The 14209-nt window shown below is 44.2% G+C and overlaps 2 protein-coding genes across 7 annotated transcripts; both read left to right on the plus strand.

Moving 5' to 3' along the window:
* Positions 1-1913: 1913 nt before the first annotated feature.
* Positions 1914-13854, plus strand: LOC125226316. 6 transcript variants are annotated; one of them, XM_048130262.1, is made up of 4 exons: positions 9274-9295; positions 9463-11360; positions 13039-13109; positions 13548-13854. In XM_048130262.1, the coding sequence occupies exons 2-4, from the start codon at positions 11007-11009 to the stop codon at positions 13738-13740; spliced, it is 618 nt and encodes a 205-aa protein (XP_047986219.1). In that variant the 5' UTR covers positions 9274-9295; positions 9463-11006; the 3' UTR covers positions 13741-13854. The 6 variants fall into 6 exon arrangements, with proteins under 6 accessions (XP_047986217.1, XP_047986214.1, XP_047986216.1 ...); XM_048130259.1 differs by having other exon boundaries at positions 9269-9295; positions 9463-13109; XM_048130258.1 differs by having other exon boundaries at positions 9275-9295; positions 9463-9582; positions 11194-13854.
* LOC125226549 lies at positions 2844-9494 on the plus strand. The gene is made up of 3 exons (XM_048130541.1): positions 2844-8528; positions 8797-8974; positions 9463-9494. The coding sequence occupies exons 1-3, from the start codon at positions 2844-2846 to the stop codon at positions 9492-9494; spliced, it is 5895 nt and encodes a 1964-aa protein (XP_047986498.1).
* Positions 13855-14209: the final 355 nt, after the last annotated feature.

Raw genomic sequence — 14209 nt, forward strand, 5'->3', positions numbered from 1 at the left:
GAAACGCTCATAGATATCTATCTCTATCGCTCTTGCGTATTGGCTCGACGGAGCTAGACTACCTTTCGCGGCGTTTCGTTTTCGTTTCGCGTCGCAGAAATGCCATTCGGCTACGGCACCTGATGTTTGCTCATTAATAACTCATTGCTTGTATAATTATGCCTTATCATGTACAATGCACACTACAATGAAATAATAAATAAATAATAAATAAATATTATAGGACGTTCTTACACAGATTGACCGAGTCCCACGGTAAGCTCAAGAAGGCTTGTGTTGCTGGTACTCAGACAACGATATATATAATATACAAATACTTATATACATAGATAAACTAAATAGGCTATTAGGTTTGTACAATACATTAATAACGGTAAGAGAGAAAAAGCTAAAAGTTTAGACTAATTAGTATAGACTGATACCGAAGAATCATTACTTATCTCTGCCTTAATTTGCTGCTGTGTATATTATATCGTGTGTATGTATGTATGTATGTACGTGTTTATGCATTTGTGTATGTATTAATACTTATATGTGTATATGATATTTTATTATTAATTATTTATTTTTATGATATTTTTCCCCTCACTAGCTCGGAAACACGTGTTTTGTCCTTTAACACTTTCGAAACCGGGCTCTACGCGGCGCTACGACATTTTCGCTACATACGGGGAAACCCATGTAATCGGCTACGCTTCTACGAGCGGTGTGCCCGACAGTCGGGTTCTTGGTAGCGAAAGTGTTAATACCAGCGGGTAAAAACGCATTTTATCCACTAGTGGGTAAAGTAATTTGACCTTGAATAAAGTCAAATTAACTGTTTTAAAATTGATAAAAGTAGGTGAATCTAGTAATAAAGATGATTTAATTACCACCTGTGGAACTACTGGAAGCAGTGATAAACGCATTTTTTGCGTTGAAGTTTCCTCGCTATAGTGAGGGGAAAAGTTTTGTGTTACACTCGGGTGCAAATGTATTTTACTTCTTGTGTGTTAAAAAACTCGCAAGTTCAGGATTCTATTCTCGAACCACTCGCTTCGCTTGTGGTTCAACTATAGAATCCTTTCACTTGCTCGTTTTTCAATTCCACACTCGGCGTTAAAATACAACTTTGCCCCCTTGTATAACAAATAACTATTATTTTTACTAAATATTGATCTGGTAGCCTGGCGGGTAAGTGCGTGCATGCGACTTTCGTTCCGGAGGTCACGGGTTCGAACCCCGGCTCGCACCAATGAGTTTTTCGGAACTTATGTCATTTGATATTTGCCAGTCGCTTTTCGGTGACGGAAAACATCGTGAGGAAACCGGACTAATTCCAATAAGGTCTAGTTACCCTTCGGGTTGGAAGGTCAGATGGCAGTCGCTTTCGTAAAACTAGTGCCTACGCTAGATCTTGGGATTAGTTGTCAAAGCGAGCCCCAGGCTCCCATAAGCCGAGGATGGATGGTATATAATTACAGCTTAGTGTATGTGTAATTTTCCTATTCCTTTAATTATTTCTTGCACTACCATTTTCAAAATTTCTAAACTTTTTTTTCCTGGCTACCCTAAGGTTGTCTGGTAGAGATGGCTTACAGTGATAAGACCGCCTGTTGATACCTATGTGTTTAATGTTATTCTGCTATTTGTAATCTGTTATCTTAGAGGTGCAATAAAGAATATTTACTTACTTACTTACTTACTGATTAGTTTAGACTAATTTAGTCTATTACTAACCTTTTCCTGTGGCTACGTCAAAAGTTATATTCGATTTTGAAGTCTGGTGGGTAGTAAAATTACTGTTGGGGAGTAGCCCCACGTACCCGGGTGCTTCTGGGGAGTTCTGTTAAGTCCGGTCTGTATAGGTCCGTGTAGCTATATAAGAAGTATTGTACATAGGGACACTCTCTTAACTTTCGATAGCCTTACAATAAACATAAGTATTAAAAATCATCCTTGCATTTCTCTTAACGGCCGCCATTTTGTTTCCATCCTGGACATATGGTGACCCCAAGTTTAAAATCGCGATTAATCTCCGTAGTTGAAGGCGAATCTAAAGTAAAAACCACGAGAAGAGCGCCGGCGTACGGCGAGAGACAGTCGCGCGTCCTGATTTAGGCCGGGAAGCGCCGTTAACACGCATTATTCGCGTGGGGCTTCGCCAGCCTGAAGAACTGGAGAGGAGCCGGGAGGCGGCCACCACATTCGGTCGAGCAGGCGCAACGCGAAAAGCGCCGACCGAGTCACCAAGGAGGGGCCACGTGCGTGGCACCGCAGCAAGGATCGAATCGACCCTACCAACTACCAAGGAACCACGTGGCTGAAGGAGGGCCCAAGCGAGGGCAATCACCAAACCACACCACGCGCACGAGCTTCATTCGAGAAGGCAAGTGAGCTGGCATTCCCTTACCCATTTAAAATTCCAATTTACCAAATACCTAACCTCCCTACCTAAAATTTATTGTAATTTCTAAAAACAATTGCAAAATTAATCATGGTTAGCGATTCAGAAATGTCTAAAACGAGTGTAGAAGAAATAGAATTGCGTCAATTAAAAAGTAAACGAGGTGTCTATAAGCGAAAGTTAACTGTATTTAAAAAAATCATAGAAAAATTAAACCCTAGTTGTGCAAGACTGCACAAACTTTTTATATTATTTTACCTTTTTATAGTTTATTGTCTATGTTTTTTATATATTCCTTTTGTCTATTTTTATTGATTGACATTATTACATTTTGTTTTCTCAACGATACCAGTGCCTATTATTTAATTTCCTTAAAATTTGGTCTTTCTACCGTAAAGTGAAGTAAGATAAAACAAGATAAGTTAAGTAAATGATAACACGCTCTAAAAGTGCGAAAATGAGTGTAACTCATAAGGGAGACGGTGAGGCCGCCGTGAGGGATACTGCTCCGCCCTTGCAAGGAGGCGAGGGCGCCGCCGCCGCCCCTCCCGGAGCGACGCCGACACCTTCCCGCGTGGCGAGCGCCGTCTCGTCACGCTCCTCTTCTACAATCGTGGCGCGCCAGCTGGAGGCGAGGGCGCAACATGCGCGCCGTCTGGCTGAGATGGATAAGGAACGAGAGCGGCAGGCCGCGGAGCGCGAGCGCCAAGTGGCAGAGCGTGCCGCGGAGCGCGAGCGCCATGTTGCCGAGCTCGAGCTGAAAGCCAGTCTCGCCGCCATAGAGGCGGGCGCTAGCCGACGTGGAAGTCATGGCACGCGTAGTCGTGCAAGTGTACAGGAATGGGTAAATAATACGATTCCTAATACCTTTGAACAACATTTATTAAGTGCCAACCCACCTTTCAGGTCTGTCGATGTTGCGGCCCAGCGCGAGCCACTGGGACCGAGAGAGCCGCACGGCATGAGTGCCGCGGCAAATAAAAACTCTCACGAGCAATACTGCCCTGAAGACGGAGGAGTGACTCGCTTAGTAAATTCGCTCGATAAGCTAATAAATAAAGTAAACCAAACGAAGACGGATTTACCTAACTTTGACGGCAAGTCGTACCTGGATTGGTTAGCTTTAAAACGTATCTACGAAAATAAAGCCGATAGTTTTTCTCCTAGTGAAAATTTAGCTCGATTGTCTCGCGCCCTGAAAGGGACGGCGCGCGAGGCCGTGGCGGGCCTGCTGGCGGCGGCGCGCGACCCCGGCGCCGTGGTGGCCGCGCTCGACGCGCGCTTCGGCCGCCCCGAGCTCGTCGTCATGCATGAAGTGGCAGCGGTGCGTAACCTGCCTAAGGTAAGCTACGACGGTAAGGATTTAGTGATTTTTGCAAGCCGTGTGCGTAATTGCGTAGAAGTTATCCGCATGTTAAATAAGCCCGACCATTTACGCTCGCCTGAGCTGTTTCAAGCACTATGGAGCAAACTGCCAGTGCTGCTGCGTCCACGGTGGTTGGATTATGCTCATTCGTGCAATGGCAGCGCTTCTAAAATAGAAATGTTTGCGGATTTCCTCTCGCGCGAGGTTGACTTGCAGTGCAGATTTGGAGGCAATATTGACCAGGCCTCTGCCCTAATCCCCCGGCCGATAGGCAATAGGGATAAAGTCAACAATATTGCTGAAAATAATCATTCCTCTAATAGCATTGAAACTTCTATAAACTCGAATAATATTTCTGATAATAATTGTTCATTATGTCAACAAAAACATGATTTATCGGATTGTGACAAGTTTGTCAAAATGTCAATAAATGATAGGTGGCAATTCATTAAGAAAAATAAAATATGCCATAGGTGTTTGAAAAAAGGTTTCCATAAGAATAAAACTTCATGTATGAAAAAAGTATGTAGCGTAGTAGGTTGTGAAATGCGTCATCATAATTTGTTACACGGGTCTAAATTTGAACGTGTCGTCACCACGCACGTCGACGCCGAGGACAACGACGACGCCGCCGACGACGACTCCGAGGACGACGACGACGAGCAAGTGCCATCGACGTCCGGCGTGAGCGCGCCCGCCGCCTGCGCCGCTACCGGAGCAGCCGCGACTACTCCGCTGCCTGACGACTCGGAACATGACATTCTAACGCATGCCACCTCTTCATCGCCCAAGAAGCCTTCCGCGCGGCCGTTGTTGAAAATTGTCTCTGTCACCGTGTCCGGACCGTCCGGTAGCGTTGACACATTTGCTTTATTAGACGACGGATCGTCAGGAACATACATAGACTCAGAAATATCTTCTCAAATTGGAGCCAAGACGTCTGAAAGGCTTATCCACGTAGATTGCGTACTCGGTTTAGGCAAGGACGTTAAAGTGCAGTATGTCAATTTTAACATACAGGGTCGTCATTCAACTGAAGTTCACTCCATTAAGAAGGCTAGGTCAGTTAATGGTTTAGGCGCCGCGCGTGAGTTTGCGTATCAAGATAGTGTACGCAAATACCCTCATCTAGTAGATATAGCCGACGAGTTTTGCTACGGAGACGTAAAACCAATGCTGATAATAGGTCTTGACAATTGGCATCTCTCTATTCCCACAGACGTGCGCAAAGGAACCAAAACACAACCTGCAGCTATTTTGACTGCCCTTGGCTGGGTTTTGTTTGGTTTCGGTTGCAGTAAGACTAAGCGGGTTGACGTTGTCAACCATATCTCATTAAGTGAACCTGACGTCGAAAGTGATCGTTTTATGTTAGAACAACTTATCAGGGAACAATTTAAGATCGACGCAATCGGTATATCTAAAAAGGAGGCCCGCAATGCTGACGATGAGCGTGCCATACAAGTTTTAGAGAACACTGCTCACCGTCTGCCGAGCGGCCGGTATGAGGTTGGCTTGTTGTGGAAGGCTGATAATCTGGATATTCCCGATAGCTATAAGTTAGCAATGTCCAGATTCGTAAGCTTAGAAAAGAAAATGATTAAAGACCCCTGCTACGCGGAACGTTATCGTCGCAATATTCATGACATGTTATCTAAAGAATACGCTGAACCATGTTCATCACGTGCTGGCCCTGGACGTCCTCTTTGGTATCTACCTCATTTTGGTGTGATTAATCCCAATAAACCTAATAAGTTGCGAACGGTGCACGATGCAGCTGCAAAATCTCACGGCGTGTCATTAAACTCTTTGTTATTGACTGGCCCTGATCTTTTGCAACCTTTGCTAGGCATTCTAATGCGTTTTCGTGAGGGCGCCGTCGCTTTAAACGCTGATATCCGTGAAATGTTTCCGCAAGTCAAAATTATTGAAACTGATAGAGACGCGCAAAGATTTTTGTGGCGAGATACCCCCGGTGAACCGATTAGAACATACCGCATGTCATCCATGATTTTTGGCGCCGCGTCGAGTCCATTCACTGCCATACACATAAAAAATAAAAACGCTTTAGAATGGCAGGAAACTTACCCCGACGCGGCTCGAGTAATCATCGACGACCATTATATGGACGATTGCATTACTAGCTTAGACGACGTCAACAAAGCTGCTAGGCTGGCAGCTGATATTTACTCCGTACATGCGCATGCCGGCTTCGAGATGCGCGGCTGGACGTCGAATAATCCTAGTGCGCTTTCGTTGTTGCCTAAAGAGTCTTTGCTAGAGGTATTACCTCGCGCCAATAATGGAGATGTTGAATTGGGCCGCCTGTCTACGCCCGTTCACACGCTGGGCCTTATATGGCAGCCCTTCAATGACCTGATTGGTTTTAATACAGGTGTAAAAAAAGATACGGTGTTACCTGAAAAGTTAACGAAACGAGAGGTTCTAGTACACGTGATGAAAATTTACGATCCGCTTGGGATCCTTGCTCCAATCGTCGTTCGTGGCCGTATTATGTTTCAAGACGCTTGGCGCAAGGGCTTAGACTGGGATCAAGAGCTCTCTCAATGTGACAGCGCCGCGTGGAAGTTATGGTTTCAAGACCTGATCTCCACTTCCAGTTTGCGAATACCACGCCGCTACAACTTGAGCGAGCTCGAGGTAGAGGGATGCGAGTTACATGTGTTTTCGGATGCGAGTGAGACTGCCTATGCTGCTGTGGCCTATTGGCGCTTTCTATATGTAAATGGTGACGTGAGACTCTCCCTCATCTGTAGTAAAATGCGCGTGTCCCCAATTAAACCTGTCTCCATTCCTCGTTTAGAACTTCAAGGCGCACTAATAGCTGCGCGCCTTGCTACGACAATATGCGAAGCCCATCGGTTGAAGCCAATGAGACGTGTTTTCTGGTGCGACTCAATGACTGCGCTAGGTTGGCTTCGTAGTGATGCGCGTACCCTTAAACCCTTTGTGTCCCACAGAGTTGGTGAGATACTGGAGCTTACAAATATCAGTGAGTGGCGTTGGGTACCGAGTGACCTAAACGTAGCCGATGACGCTACACGCGTCAAACGTTTTGTGCTCTCTCCAGAATCTCGCTGGATCTCAGGGCCTACCTTTCTCCTGTCCTCGTCCTGGCCCGCTGAACCTCAAATTGATGTTAGTGGATTAGGACGTGAAGAGTTTAAAAATGTCATTCATCTGATCACCGAAATTGAGCTGCCCGCACCAATCTCTGCAGATCCATATCGTTTCAGCTCATGGCTGAGAATGGTGCGAGCAACGGCAAAGGCGCATCAATTCATATCGTTATTGCGATTGCGTAGTATGAGAAGACGAGACGCGAACTTCAACCTCCCTCGTCTTGAAGGACACTTATGTACCTTCCATCCACCTTGCACATCCTCTCCTGGTACCGCGAACCCCCCTAATAACCAACCGAGAATAACTGCGAACGATATCCGTCTAGCCGAAACCCATATTTTACGTCAGAGTCAACTTGATTCCTTCAAAGAGGACATTTTGAGAGTGAATAACGGAGACCCGTTGCCTCGAAGCAGCCGCCTTTTTAAACTATCCCCATTCATAGATAACAATGACCAACTCAGAATGTTCAGTCGTATAGCAGCTGCAACAGGCGTCACTGATGAAGTTAAACGACCCCTGATCTTGGACGGAAAGCACCCAGCAGTACGCCTACTTATAGCAAGATACCACCAAAAGGCTGGCCACGCAAACAAAGAAAAGGTCCTGAACGAACTCCACCAAAGATTTTGGATATTGGGCCTCAGAAATGCTGTCCGATCAGTAACCCACGCATGTCAGTTTTGCAAACTTCACCGCGCCAGAGCATTCACGCCACCAATGGGAGATCTACCGGAGTCCCGATTAGCTCATCATCAAAGACCATTTTCCTTTGTCGGTCTTGACTACTTTGGGCCTGTGCTCGTTTCAGTTGGTCGAAGAAGAGAGAAACGCTACGTTGCTCTATTTACGTGCCTCGTCATCCGCGCTGTACATCTTGAAGTGGTACATAGTTTATCGACAGACGCGGCCATAATGTGTCTACGCCGTTTTATTGCTCGTCGAGGCACACCGCAAGAGATCTGGTCAGACCACGGAACAGCCTTTGTTGGGGCAAGCAGGGAGTTACAAGCTCTTTACGGCAACTCAGTTGAAAATTATGCAGCTAATGAATCAATCAATTGGCGTTTCATTCCTCCGGCAGCACCTTTTATGGGCGGTGCATGGGAGCGTTTAATTCGCAGCGTTAAAGAAGCCCTGAAGACAACCCTAAGAGAACAGGCTCCCTCAGATGAAGTTCTGAGCACACTATTGGCGGAGGCTGAAGCCATTGTTAACACACGACCACTCACGCACGTTTCACTTGATTCTGATGCTGACGAAGCGTTGACCCCGTCGCATTTTATACTCACATCTCCGTCTGGGCCCCCTATTCCCGCTACTTTGACCGAAGCCGACCTCTTGAGCAGAAATAAGTGGCGCAGGGCGGTAAGGCTAGCCGACCACTTCTGGCAGCGCTGGGTCAGGGAATACCTTCCCTCCTTATCACCACGGACAGGAGGAGGATCTCCGCCTAATATCGCGATTGGGGACATCGTAATAATTTGTGATTCAAACCTGCCTCGAGGCTCTTGGCCCAAGGGTCGTGTCACCGCCGTATACCCCGGCAGAGACGGGATAATCAGAGTGGCAGATGTCGCCACTGCTGCTGGGGTGTTTCGCAGACCCCTCAAGAAGCTCGCGAAAATACACGTTGCTCTTTAAAAAAGGGGAGAATGTGCAAGACTGCACAAACTTTTTATATTATTTTACCTTTTTATAGTTTATTGTCTATTTTTTTTATATATTCCTTTTGTCTATTTTTATTGATTGACATTATTACATTTTGTTTTCTCAACGATACCAGTGCCTATTATTTAATTTCCTTAAAACTAGTGAATTAACAGCTGAAACAATTGTAGATTTAAGTTTAAGATTGGATCGATTACCAAAGTTATACCATGATTTCTCTGAGGTGCAGGATCGGATCGAGACCCTGTGCAGCGAGGAAGGCGACATCGAGGCCCAAGGGGCCGAACGTGAGTCTTTCGAGGACACATTTTACCTACTTAGCGCAAAGGGACAGCTGCTGACGAAAAAAGAGGACCAAATTATTGATCAGTCCCACAATCAGCAAACCCCGCAGCAGCAGTCCCTCGGTGAGTCGGTAAAGTATCCTGAAATCAGTCTCCCTAGTTTCGATGGGGACCTAACACAGTGGTTGCAGTTTAGAGACACATTCGATGCCCTGGTAAATCAAGCCAACCTGGCGCCGATCGTAAAATATAAATACCTACGAAGTTGTTTACGAGGCGGCGCACTTGAGGTAATTAGCTCGCTCGATTTCTCCGAGGAAGGGTACACGCTCGCGTGGCAGATGCTTTGCGAACGATACAATAATCCTAAGCGTTTAGTTTCCAATCACATGCGAGCCTTGTTCGACGTGGAACCGGTACCATCAACTCCTTCGGGTCTTCGAGGTCTGTGTGACAATATTTCCAAACATTTGAGATCCTTGCGTTCTTTAAACGTACCTACCGAAAATTGGGATCTAGCAATTATTCACATACTAGTTAAAAAGTTAGACAGTCGATTGCAATCAAAGTGGGAGAATAGTATTGATTTGAGAAAATTGCCTTCGTTGCAGGATTTCAAAAACTTCCTAAAGAATCGAGCTGACCGGCTGGAAGCGACCAGCCCAGCTGTACCAACGGACGAAGCCAGCACTTCCAAGAAGGCCATGGTAACCACGTCCGAACCTATGAAGGTAACCTCCAAACAATATAAAACTAACCAGTGTCCGTATTGTTCGAGTACTCACTATATTAACCAATGTCCAAAGTTTACTGCATTAAACGTTGTTTCGCGAATTCGAACCGTGAATAAATTGCGATTATGCTTTAACTGTTTGTCCGCGACGCATACTTTAGGTAACTGCAGGGCCAGTACATGCCGAGTATGTAAGGGCAAGCATCACACGTTACTACACAAACCAAACCCTGATACTCCAGTAGGTAGTAACCCCATACCAACGAAAATACCTATTTCAACATTAACCGCAGAACAACCGAGTTCAAGTCGAATCGAGCCCGCCTTGTCTACTAATGCCCTAATAGCGGCACAAACAAACAATCCGCGAAATAGATCCGTTTTCCTCACTACAGCCCAAGTGCTTGTTAGGGATAAGTACAACAATGTGCATAAATTAAAGGCATTTTTAGACAATGGCGCGCAAGAAAATTTTATTACCGAAAACGCGGTCAAAAAATTGCAATTGCCTAAGGAACAATTTCCCTTAAACGTTGTAGGTTTTAGGGAAAATGTTTCTAGCGTTCTAGAATCATGCGAAATAACATTGCATTCCTTAGACGGAACCTTTACAACCAATTTGTTCTGTTTTATTGCGCCTGTTATTTGCAAAACAAATATTGAAATACCAAACGTGCAGCGTTGGCAAATTCCGCCGCGTTATCAATTAGCCGACGACGAATTTAGCGAAATGCAAGACATCGATGTGCTTATCGGTGGGGAAATATTCTTTGACTTACTTCTTACAGGTAAATACAAACTTGGACCCGGATTACCCATTCTGAGACGTTCACGACTCGGATGGCTAGTCACGGGTGCCGTACAAAAAAAATCCGAGTCTGCCATCCAATGTAAAATCACAGTTGAAAACCAATTAAAAAAGTTTTGGGAAATAGAAGAGGGTTCAGCACCAAATTTACCTTATGATGAAAAACAATGTGAAGAGATATTTTTGGAAACTCACACTCACAATACTGAAGGTAATTTTGAGGTTGAACTTCCGTTAAAGCAACCACCTACCAAGTTAGGTCAATCTAGGCATATAGCATATCGAAGGTTCAAAACGTTAGAGACCAAGTTCCAACGGAACCCTGAATTTAAGGATAAATTTGTCACATTTATGCGCGAGTTCGAACAAGCGGGCCATATGATTAAATTACAAGATAATTATGACGGCCCATGTAATTTTTTACCGTTCCAGGCAATTTTTCGCGACTCCCCTCTACCCCCACTCGTATTGTTTTCGATGCGTCTTGCAAAACTGATAATGGCGTTTCATTGAATGATATACAATACAAAGGCTCAATAAAACAGGACGAACTCATAAACATACTTTTACGGTTCCGAAAGTACCAATTTGTTGTTAACGCAGACATACAAAAAATGTACAGATGTATTTATTTAAAACCAAATCAACGATACCTACAATGCATATTTTGGCGGGAAAACACTTACCAACCACTCCAAATTTACATGCTAACTACATTAAGTTTCGGCTTAAAATCAGCACCACACATTGCAACCAGATGTTTGTTACAATTATCCAACGAAAACAAACACACATTTCCAGCAGCTGCAAATGCCCTAGCCAACCAGTTCTACATGGACGATTTCATCGCCGGCGGCGACGACGAGAGTCAGGTAGTCGAAACCGCATCACAGGTGAACGAGATCCTGCAGAGTGCCAACTTCGTGCTTCGGAAATGGAAGTCCAACTCCGAAGCCGTCCTAAAACGGGTGAGTGAAACACACACACACCAACACACACCAAAAACCGAGTTCGGCGATAAAACACACAAGGTTCTCGGTTTAGCGTGGTCTAGTGACTCAGATGAGCTTATGTATACCATTAAAGAAAACCAAATATCACACCCAATTACCAAACGAAAGGTATTGGGGGTAATTTCGTCCATATTTGATCCCCTAGGTTTGACAGGACCGGTTATTGTAGTAGCCAAAATATTTATTCAAAAATTATTTAAGGCTCAATTAGATTGGGATACCCCATTAACACAAGATTTGGTTCAAGAATGGGACACGTTCTATCGAGACTTGTTCTTACTAAACCAATTAAAAATATCGAGATGTACAGTTATACCTAACTGTGTGTCATTACAAATCCACGGGTTTTGCGATAGTAGTACTAAAGCCTATGGTGCTGCCATATATTTACGCTCGAGTGATAAAGTAGGAAATATTCAAGTTCACCTCCTTTATTCAAAGTCCAAAATAACCCCAATAAAACCCCAAAGTATTCCAAAGTTGGAACTTTGTTCAAGTTTACTTCTCGCAACACATGTAGACAAAGTAAAACGAGCATTAAATTGTGACATATCTGGAATTACTCTCTGGTCAGATTCAAAAATAAATTTGTGTTGGATAAAAAATAGTAACCTAAAATTAACTTGTTTTGTTAACAACCGAGTCAAAAAAATATTGGCACTTACAAACAAGAACGATTGGTACTGGGTCCGCTCGGAAGAAAACCCGGCCGACCTATTATCTCGAGGGGTAGCACCAGGCAAGCTGGAAACCAACCAGTTATGGTGGCAGGGGCCAAAATGGTTGAGCCAAACTTCTGACACATGGCCATCCAATTGCGCTGAGTCACTAGAGCATGTACTCGTACCCGAGGCCGAGAGCGAAGTAACACTCGCCTTGACTATCAACACAACACCTAACGACACAATACAGTATCTTTTTCACAGGTGGTCAAGTGATAAGACACTTATTCATGTACTTGCATACATACATCGATTTACCTATAACATACAAAATAAAACACGTACAATTCATCCAAATCGAAAATTAACGGGACCATTATCCGTAGACGAGTTAAAAAAATCAGACCACACGTTAATCAAATATTCACAAATGGAATCATTCCCACACGAATATAAACTATCAAAAAACAACAAACCCATTATGAACAAATCAAAAATATTATCCTTACACCCATTCATGAAGGACGGACTCATTCGCGTCGGCGGACGAATCGGCCTTTCGCATTATGCATATGAGAAAAAACACCCTATAATACTCAGTCACGAACACACGCTTACCAAACTACTAATGCAAAATGCACACATACGTACTCTGCACGCTGGCCCTCAGTTATTACTTTCAACTATTCGCGAGCGCATCTGGCCAACTAAAGGTAGAATGTTAGCGTCTAAAATTGTAAATAAATGCGTGCCGTGTTTTAGAGCAAATCCAAAGACTACGAACCCTATCATGCGAAATTTACCCCCCTCGAGGGTAAACCCATCCCCCCCCTTTGCCATTACGGGTATCGATTACGGAGGACCTTACAATATAAGGGATAGGACAGGACGTGGTTACAAGGTTTACAAGTGCTATATAGCAGTATTTATTTGTTTTGCAACAAAGGCTATTCATCTCGAATTAATTACAGGGCTTGAATCAGCCAACTTCCTGGCAGCGCTGCGACGGTTCATCGCCAGGAGAGGTAAACCGAAGGAGCTGGTGAGTGACAATTCAACCACTTTTCATGGGGCTAATAACGAGTTGAAAGATTTACAAAGATACCTACAGGACAGCTCGAGCGAGCTAGTATCTCATTGCGCAGACGAGGGCATAAAATGGAGTTTCATCCCTGTATACACGCCCCATATGGGCTCATTATGGGAATCTAGTATAAAACTTACCAAATATCACTTGAAAAGGGTTTTAGGGTTATCATTGTTAACCTATGAACAATTTGTAACAATTCTAACTCAGGTCGAATCTGTTGTTAATTCTAGACCGTTGTGTCCCTTACCTAGTTCAAACCCTGACTATCCTGTCCTCACGCCAGCTCACTTTTTAATTGGAAAAGCACCGACTTCACTTCCCGATGAAGATTATAACCATGTACCAAAAAGCCGATTAACTCACTATCAACTTTTGCAACAAATCACACAGGATTTCTGGCGACGCTGGTCACGTGACTACATCGGAACACTCCAGGAGCGCACGAAGTGGAGGAGCGCGCGAGGCCAAAGCCTCGCTGCCGGCACCATGGTCCTGGTACGAGAGGAGCGCCTGCCGCCTTGCCTGTGGCGGCTGGGCAAGATCGTCGCGACGCAGCCGGGCCGGGATGGTGTCACCAGAGTAGCTATCATCCGCACCGCCAAAGGAGACATCCAACGAGCGTTCAATAATATTTGTCCATTACCCACTTCCGGGCAAGTTTTATAAGTAGGTACCTAATACCTACCAACCTAAAATTCCGGTAAAAGAATATCCTATTCCCAGCCCGATGATGGGAAAAATAACAAAAATAAACATAAGTATTAAAAATCATCATTTCTCTTAACGGCCGCCATTTTGTTTCCATCCTGGACATATGGAATATCCTATTCCCAGTCCGATGATGTGAAAAATAACAAAAAAAATACACTACCATGCTTTTTGTTTTTTTTTTTCTGTTTAATTTGGTGAATCATTGGCTTATATGGACTACAATTACTTATATTAAGTACCGAGAATTTTTAAATATACTATTTTCATTTACATAGTTAACTGAATTCCAAATCTATGCATACTTTGTAAATGAGCATTTTGCAATTTACTTCACTGTTGTT

This window comes from Leguminivora glycinivorella, chromosome 5 (genome assembly GCF_023078275.1).
Source record: "Leguminivora glycinivorella isolate SPB_JAAS2020 chromosome 5, LegGlyc_1.1, whole genome shotgun sequence".
Taxonomy (NCBI): Eukaryota; Metazoa; Arthropoda; class Insecta; order Lepidoptera; family Tortricidae; genus Leguminivora; species Leguminivora glycinivorella.